At 42.7% G+C, this 9,057-nt stretch overlaps 1 protein-coding gene across 1 annotated transcript; it reads left to right on the top strand.

Moving 5' to 3' along the window:
* LOC110498505 (zinc finger protein with KRAB and SCAN domains 1-like) lies at positions 1-3,284 on the top strand. The gene is made up of 3 exons (XM_021575163.2): positions 1-1,124; positions 1,433-1,563; positions 1,741-3,284. The coding sequence occupies exons 1-3, from the start codon at positions 851-853 to the stop codon at positions 2,920-2,922; spliced, it is 1,587 nt and encodes a 528-aa protein (XP_021430838.2). The 5' UTR covers positions 1-850; the 3' UTR covers positions 2,923-3,284.
* Positions 3,285-9,057: the final 5,773 nt, after the last annotated feature.

Here is a 9,057-nt window from a genome sequence, read left to right as displayed (position 1 = left end):
TGGTCAGTTGATCATGGTTGGAGATAAGTGAACATGCAGTTATAACTAGCTAATAAAGAGCTACGTTAAAAATGTCCTGTAGTACTGCATTTTATTATTTGGTACAAAGCGTGCAAAACAAGACACAGGTCAGTGAGCAAGTCTGAAGAGAAAGATCCAGAGAGGATGAGTTTTAGTAAGGTGGGATTTAGTGCTTTTATTGCTATGGTTATTAATTGTCTGCACTGATGGAGTGTAAATCCCAGAAAATAGATGTGGTAGTGGCAGCAGCTGTTGGCCTGTAGTAGGATCTAGTAGGGCTAAAGTATTGGTATAAAGTTGTATATGTGTAGCGTTAGATAGTGGTGAGATTTATTTCCCCCTTCTTTTGTGACATATTGTGCAATTCACACTCCGACCTGTAAAAGTCAGCAACACAGCGTCAAGTCTGCCGAAAACTCACAGGAAGATGAAGTAAACGGAAGCAGAGAGGATGAGTCGAAGCGAAAGGATTTACATCGCCCAAAATCGGTCCTCGTGAGATAAGGTTTAGTAGTGTCGAAATACGTGAAACTTATTCAATCGAATATAAGTTTCGTTATGTTTAGGCTATTATAAATGTACGGATATAAGTGGACGCACGTGGAATTCAGGCAACTGATAAATACGACTTAGTTGTGTATAATCTTTACGGAAATGAAGTGTCCAAGAACAATTTCCACGTTCGCGTTTTTATTGTTATTTAGGCGTGTATTAACACCCAACTAAAAATATTACTAATTTGACTGCATAGCATCACATACCTAATTCGCATTGGAGACATAACTTGGTTGATAGATGTTATCTAGGTAACACTGGCTAGCTGCTAACAATGGCTAACTGTATGGTTTTTCACACTCAAATAGCCTCCATCATGGAGGTGTTAGCGAATGCAGCCGTGGCCGAGATCTGTAAACTCGTAGACGACGACTATGCAGTGTTTCGTTTGGAAATAACTCAAAGCCAGAAAGAAAACAGGGCATTGCGGAGGAAACTACTGGAACTGAAGGTGGCACGGGAGCGCGCAGAGAGGACAATGCGAGAGCGCGTCCTCGCCACTCGGCCAAGTATCAAGATCCTTGACAGATACAGAGGAATAGCAAGAGGTAGGTCAGTTTTTGGATGGTATGCAATAATTCCCCTGATTACTTAGCTATCTTGCGCAAAGACAAAATATATTATTCTTGATTTACTGCATTTCCTATTTACTCATTTAAAACAATGTGATGCATCAAACATAATACATTGATCAATAAATAGTATATCAAGAAGTTATGCAAAGTGTTAGCTTACATCCTTGCCAACTCTAGACAGTGTCAATAGTGTACAACATACCAAAAACTGTCAACGGTGTACAATATAGTGTTGACAGTAGCTAAACAAACTGTTTATTTTCCTCCAATCACTCTCTCAGGTGAAGGACATCTCACTGGAGGCCACAGGAACTTTGTGAAGCCATCGGGACCCAATACATTGAGAGATGACCAACCAATCACTGTTGATGAGGGGAATGGAGCCTCAACCCAGCACATTATCGTGATCGAGGTTAGTGTAATAGTGTTGCATAAAACATGAGTTACTTGGCTGCCCCTTTATTTCAGAAAGGCTCCTCCCAGCTATTCACTTGCTTACATTCTCATAGGGGCGCTTGTAAGACTTCCGAACGACATTGTTATCCAATTCAACTCATGTACCGGTAATAACCACCTCTCTTCTTGTCAGTCTGCAGAGGCTGCAGGTCCTGGGGTCAAGCAGGAGAGGTCTGAAGGAGAGGAAGACACACTGCACATTAGGGACATCCAGACTGGATTGGCTGGAGCTCCCCCTGTAGCCACGGATGAACCCGACACCACCCCAGCGCAGCCCAAGACCCGACGCAGTGTGACGGAGGTCAGTGGAACGCTGAACGCCGTCCTCAAGTCAGAGACAGACACCGAGACTTTAACTGTAACACATAGGCTTTTACACACAGGATCTGACCAAATGTCGGACCCAGAGAGACTGGGGCTGGGGAGACTGGGCTGCACTCCTGCTCCCGCCTCAGAGTATTTACTTTATGGAAACCCGAGCCCGAGGACGGTTCATTCCCATCCGGACTCAGGTGGCGCGTCAGAGACTGGTAATGATCCGTCTTGTTCTTACACTTCAGAGACGTTGGGTTTAGAGGCACAGACTGATCTGTCTAGACGGGACTGGAACCGGTGCAGTAGAAGTGTATACTCTGAAGGGTGCCTATATAAAGCAGGGGAGGGTATGGCCGTAGATGAAGTGACTGTGAAAGTGGAGGGCGACATTCCTCCCACATGGAATGCAGATAGTCTCCTAGGAGATGGACACTCACAGGGCAGATATTTCTTAGATTACAGGGAAAGCTTGGAGACAAATCCAAATGTCGCTACCCACTACCCTTCACACACGCTCAGGGATCGCGACCCTTTGTCCACGTCGATGGGGCCTTCTGATTCACATGGCAGCGTCCTCTTCGATCAGGTATTGAACTCAAACGACAGGACTAGAGCCCAGGATCAGAGAGGGGAAGCTACATCAAGCAATAGTAAAGATAAACGGTTCCTCTGCATGTTCTGTAACAAAGGCTTCAGCTGCCCCCAGAAGGTGGAGATCCACCAGAGGGTACACACGGGGGAGAAACCCTACAGCTGTACCCAGTGTCACATGCGCTTCACCCAGGCTGGCAACCTGAAGAGGCACCAGAGGGTCCACACTGGGGAGAAACCCTATGGCTGTACCCAGTGCCACATGCGCTTCGCCCAGGCCGGTCACTTGAAGATGCACCTGAAGGTCCACACGGGAGAGCGGCCGTTCACCTGTACACACTGTGGGAAGAGGTTTTCAGAGAGGAGCTACCTCAGGATACACCAGCAGAAAAAACACTCCACTCTATAACATAGAAAGTAACATTCCACCTGATAGCTTCTGAGGTTTAGAATAACAGGAGTAACAGATTTCGGGTGTTGAATATTCCTGGGTAGAATGTTGCATCCAGACATTTGGCATATTTAAGCCTACAAAGCTGTTACATAGTGTGTTTGTACTGGGCTATATGATGTTCACAAATGCCCATTTGATTACTTCCATTAGACTACTTAATTTTTTTCCCAAGACACTTTTAATGAGAAAATGAGTGCAGTTTATCAAGTTCATGCCTAATGTTTTGTGGGGCAAAAAAGTATTTTCTGTCTCTCACAGACCTGTAACTTCTTCTTTAAGAGGCTCCTCTGTCCTCCACTCGTTACCTGTATTAATGTAACCTGTTTGAACTTGTTATCAGTATAAAAGACACCTGTCCACAACCTCAAACAGTCACACTCCAAACTCCACTATGGCCAAGACCAAAGAGCTGTCAAAGGACACCAGAAACAAAATTGTAGACCTGCACCAGGCTGGGAAGACTGAATCTGCAAAAGGTAAGCAGCTTGGTTTGAAGAAATCAACTGTGGGAGCAATTATTAGGAAATGGAAGACATACAAGACCACTGATAATCTCCCTCGATCTGGGGCTCCACGCAAGATCTCACCCCGTGGGGTCAAAATGATCACAAGAACGGTGAGCAAAAATCCCAGAACCACACGGGGGGACCTAGTGAATGACCTGCAGAGAGCTGGGACCAAAGTAACAAAGCCTACCATCAGTAACACACTACGCCGCCAGGGACTCAAATCCTGCAGTGTCAGACTTGTCCCCCTGCTTAAGCCAGTACATGTCTGAAGTTTGCTAGAGAGCATTTGGATGACCCACAAGAAGATTGGGAGAATGTCATATGGTCAGATGAAACCAAAATATAACTTTTTGGTAAACTCAACTCGTCGTGTTTGGAGGATAAAGAATGCTGAGTTGCATCCAAAGAACACCATACCTACTGTGAAGCATGGAGGTGGAAACATCATGCTTTGGGGCTGTTTTTCTGCAAAGGGACCAGGACGACTGATCCGTGTAAAGGAAAGAATGAATGGGGCCATGTATCGTGAGATTTTGAGTGAAAACCTCCTTCCATCAGCAAGGGCATTGAAGATGAAATGTGGCTGGGTCTTTCAGCATGACAATGATCCCAAACACACCGAAGGAGTGGCTTCGTAAGAAGCATGTCAAGGTCCTGGAGTGGCCTAGCCAGTCTCCAGATCTCAACCCCATAGAAAATCTTTGAAGGGAGTTGAAAGTCTGTGTTGCCCAGCAACAGCACCAAAACATCACTGCTCTAGAGGAGATCTGCATGGAGGAATGGGCCAAAATACCAGCAACAGTGTGTGTGAACCTTGTGAAGACTTACAGAAAACTTTGACCTCTGTCATTGCCAACAAAGGGTATATATCAAAGTATTGCGAAACTTTTACTATTGGCCAAATACTTATTTTCCCCCATAATTTGCAAATAAATTCATTAAAAATCCTACCATGTGATTTTCTGGATTTTTTCTCTCATTTTGTCTGTCATAGTTGAAGTGTACCTATGATGAAAATTACAGGCCTCATCTTTTTAAGTGGGAGAACTTGCACAATTGGTGGCTGACTAAATACTTTTTTTGCCCCACTGTATGTGTGGTTTTCTTATGGTGTATTTAAGTTGTTTGTTTTAATAAACACAAAATTTGACTTTTCATTTTAAGACTTTCATTGAAACTCTTTAGTATACGTCACATCTGTATTCACCTGACAGCGCTTTATAACCATGTACTTACTAAATATACCCGCACACTTGCAAATAGCTACTGTACACGTCAAAATAGTTTAGTCAGGTTTGTCTGATGACTTTTGACTTATTATAGCTGACTTATATTTTCCCACAACATCACATTTATGTCCACCATGGTCGGTTTAACAACAATGAAGTCATTCTATAACTACAGTGTAGGCTCTCATGACGTGGGGATGGAGGACGGTCCAGAGGTGCTGCTGGTGAAGGAGGAGGGGTGTGAGGTAGGTCTGGGGAACTCTGAGGGGACCATGGTCATGGAGGACTACCAGACTACACCTCCTGAACCAACAGAGGAACCAGCTGAGCAGCACAGGACCACACCCAGTCTTACTGAGGTGAGTCCACTGTGAACTACTGTCTGCATGCTATTAGGTCAGGGACTGTATCCACAAAGCCTATCAGAGTAGGAATGCTGATCTAGGATCAGTTTTGTCCTTTAGATCGTAATGAATAAGACCCGATCCTCAATCAGCACTTTTACTCAGACTCTTTGAGCTGGGCCCGTATCCACAAAGCATATCAGAAAAGGTCCTAAGAATCCTATAATAACCTTTTTTAAGATTAAAAAACTCCCTGCACAGAGTATTTAAAAAAAAAAAATGTACCCCTTTTTCGTGGTATCCAATTGGTAGTTACAGTCTTGTCTCATCGCTGCAACTCCCGTACGGATTCGGGAGAGGCGAAGGTGGAGAGCTGTGCTTCCTCCAAAACCCGTCCCAACGAAGCCACATTGCTTCTTGACGCAATGCCCGCTTAACCCGGAAGGCAGCCGCACCAATGTGTCGGTGACACGCTGACGGTGTCAGCATGCACTACGCCCGGCCCGCCACAGGAGTCGCTAGTGCACGATGGGACAAGAACATTCCTGCCGGACAAACCCTCCCCTATCCTGGACGACGTTGGGCCAATTGTGCGCCGCCCCATGGGTCTCCCGGCCGCGGCCGGCTGTGACAGAGCCTGGACTCTAACCCCGAATCTCTAGAGGCACAGCTAGCACTGCGAAGTAGTACCTTAGACCACTGTGCCACTCGGGAGGCCTAAGAGTAGGTTTTAAGGTTATGTTAAAACACTGCCCAGGCAAACTCTTGAGCCAGGAGTAAAATCAACTCATAAAAGCTTCTCAGCTGGTAATAGTGACAGTTTGAGGTACCGCAAAGGAAAGATAGTGATGATGCTCATTGAAATTGTTGCAAATGATGGGGAATAACCAATCGCGATGATGTCAGCTCGGGCATTCGTTCTTGCAACCTTTCGGTTACTAGTCCAATGCTCTAACCACTAGGCAACACTGCTGCCACCTTTTTAAACTTTGTATTTTATTTTTACAATTACTGTTATATCAACACACTCGTCACTCCTGTTTGACAATTGTAAATTGCTTTGGCACAGTAGGAATCAAGTCACTTGCCGATAATGTTGTATACACCAATTAAGGTCTATTAAAAGTCTATTTTAATTTAACCACAACCAAAGTTAACATAAGCCCTAGATGCCTTCAATTGCCCAATTTATGAGCATGCTCAATTTAGGCAGATGTTTTTACCAACGTGATATTGCGCTCCAAAGGGATAACTTGAAATAACAATGTAGGTATTTAAATAATAATAACACTGCTACATTAATGTGGATGCTACCATGATGAGTGAAAAATTTAGAGGCATAAATACCCCCCTCCCCCCACAAAAAAAAATGCTAACCTCTGTTATTGGTAATGGTAAGAGGTTGCATATCGTGGGGGTAACTTTCTCACTCATCATTATTCACGATTCATTCAGGACTATCCGTAATCATGGCAGCATCCACATTAATGTAACAGTGTTCATAAACATATTATTATAACAAAAGTGACTCCAAAATTACACAATACATGATTTACCATTCATTTCTATTGGGCACATCTTAATCTGTCTGTTGACTCATAAATCATTTGATTTCAAATCCAAAATGCTGGAGTAGGCTAAACACCCCACGTTTTAGCTTCACTGTCCAAATAAATTCATAGGTGAGTGGACGTCACCATGTCACTGTGATAAGGCCAATTTATGCTTGATCTGAAAATGTGGGTTGGAGGTGCCGTATGGATGGTGTGACGTAATTGTGGAGCCTCCGGAGGCACGCAGAAGCCAAATTGATCTCTGTACCACATCGACGTGCGCCTCTCAAATTGTGTAACAGTGTGGAGGGCTCCATATTGCGCCGCATTGTCATGATTGGTTGACGGTAGGTGAGGGCGGGAGGTCTAAAATAAACACAAACTCACAACAGCTCTATGCTGCTTGGTGAAGTGCAAGTATGAATGCCCTGACTTCTGCAGAGGCCATATCACTGTAAATGCTGGATACAGCACCTTTTAGTCTACAGTCCTTGACCTCAAACTGTTTGCAGAAAATGGTTTATAAGCTACCTTCAAGTCATGTGATGAATGAGGTGAAATATTATTAACTAAAGTGCACATATACTTATTATTCCAGACTGACTTGTCTCTACAAACTGGGTCAGAGTATACCATCTGTTTACTTCTGTTTAGGAGTGTAATTAACCACATACCCACATTAACTTGTCATTTGAAACAGGCTTGTGTAAATAACTGTTTTTAGAGAGACAGTAAACATAATATTTACCTTGTAGAAATAGGAGGAAGGGAAAGCGCTACTAAGGTACACAATAGTACATTTTGGTAGAAGGTGCTCTTTGGTAAAAGGGGTAAATTGGTAATCAAAAATAAAGGAGGACCAAGGCACTTCATATAATTGATTAAAAGGCCTTTATTAGTATGGCATGTTCAGTAGAAACAAAGTTTTTAAAAACTGAGTACAAAAAAAAAGGAATACAATGTGCTTTTGAAAAGCTTTTCAATTAGCCCTAATTGGAACAGGGAGTGGTTACACAGTTGATTGGACACACCTAGTAAGCAATACTATACACATTAAAACCTTTTGTGACTAGGGGGCAGTATTTTCATTTTTGGAAAAATAACGTTCCCGTAGTAAATGGGATATTTTGTCAGGACAAGATGCTAGAATATGCATATAATTAACAGCTTATGATAGAAAACACTCTAAAGTTTCCATAACTGTACAAATATTGTCTGTGAGTATAACAGAACTGATATTGCAGGCGAAAGCCTGAGAAAAATCCAATCCGGAAGTGCCTCATGTTTTGAAAGTGCTGGGTTCCAATGCTTCCCTATTGAGCAGTGAATGGGCTATCAACCAGATTACTTTTTCTCCGTATTCCCCAAGGTGTCTACAGCATTGTGACATAGTTTTACGCATTTATGTTGAAGAATACTCGTAAGCGGCTACATTGCGCAACTGGTCACCTGATGGCTCCCAGAGTGATTCTCGCGTAAAATACAGAGGTAGCCACTATTCCAATCGGTCCTACTGAAAAACCAATTGTCCCGGTGGATATATTATCGAATAGATATTTGTAAAACACCTTGAGGATTGATTATAAACAACGTTTGCCAAGTTTCTGTCGATATTATGGAGCTAATTTGGAATATTATTCTATGTTTTCGTGACTGCAATTTCCGGGCGATTTCTCAGCCAAATGTGAAGAACAAGCTATTTCGCCTAAAAAATAATATTTTTGGAAAAAAGGAACATTGGCTATCTAACTGGGAGTCTCGTGAGTGAAAACATCCGAAGCTCATCAAAGGTAAACGATTTCATTTTATTGCTTTTCTGATTTCCGTGACCAAGTTACCTGCTGCTAGCTGGACAAAATGCTATGCTAGGCTATCGATAAACTTACACAAATGCTTGTCTAGCTTTGGCTGTAAAGCATATTTTGAAAATCTGAGATGACAGGGTGATTAACAAAAGGCTAAGCTGTGTCTCAATATATTTCACTTGTGATTTTCATGAATAGGAATATTTATGTCCGTTGCGTTATGATAATTAGTGTCAGTCGATGATTATGCTCCCTCATGCGGGCTGGGGAGTCATTAGAGGTTAAAAGGTGAAATACTGTAGCTATGTTATCAAAAAAATACAACTCCAAGCTAGAAGTATCAGAAGTATCAGTAACCAATATTTTATCACAGCACTGGCAAGGCATGGTTGACCAACTCCCTGACAGAAATGGCTGACCTTTATCCCATCACAGGCAAATTCAAAATGGGCTATATCGTAAAGATTCATGAAAACAAAAATGTTATTTTTTGTTTTCATTTAAGGTTAGACATAACCTTAACCCCACTGCAAAATGTAAGTTTAAAATCGCATTTTAATCAAATACATTGTAGAAATGGGCGGGGTTTATGACTTTGTGGCTGTGGTAACGACCCCATAAGAAGGTTTAAGTCCTTTCTAGTACCGGTA

This window comes from Oncorhynchus mykiss, chromosome 19, assembly GCF_013265735.2.
Source record: "Oncorhynchus mykiss isolate Arlee chromosome 19, USDA_OmykA_1.1, whole genome shotgun sequence".
Lineage (NCBI taxonomy): Eukaryota > Metazoa > Chordata > Actinopteri > Salmoniformes > Salmonidae > Oncorhynchus > Oncorhynchus mykiss.
This window is presented reverse-complemented; position numbering and strand designations above follow the sequence as displayed.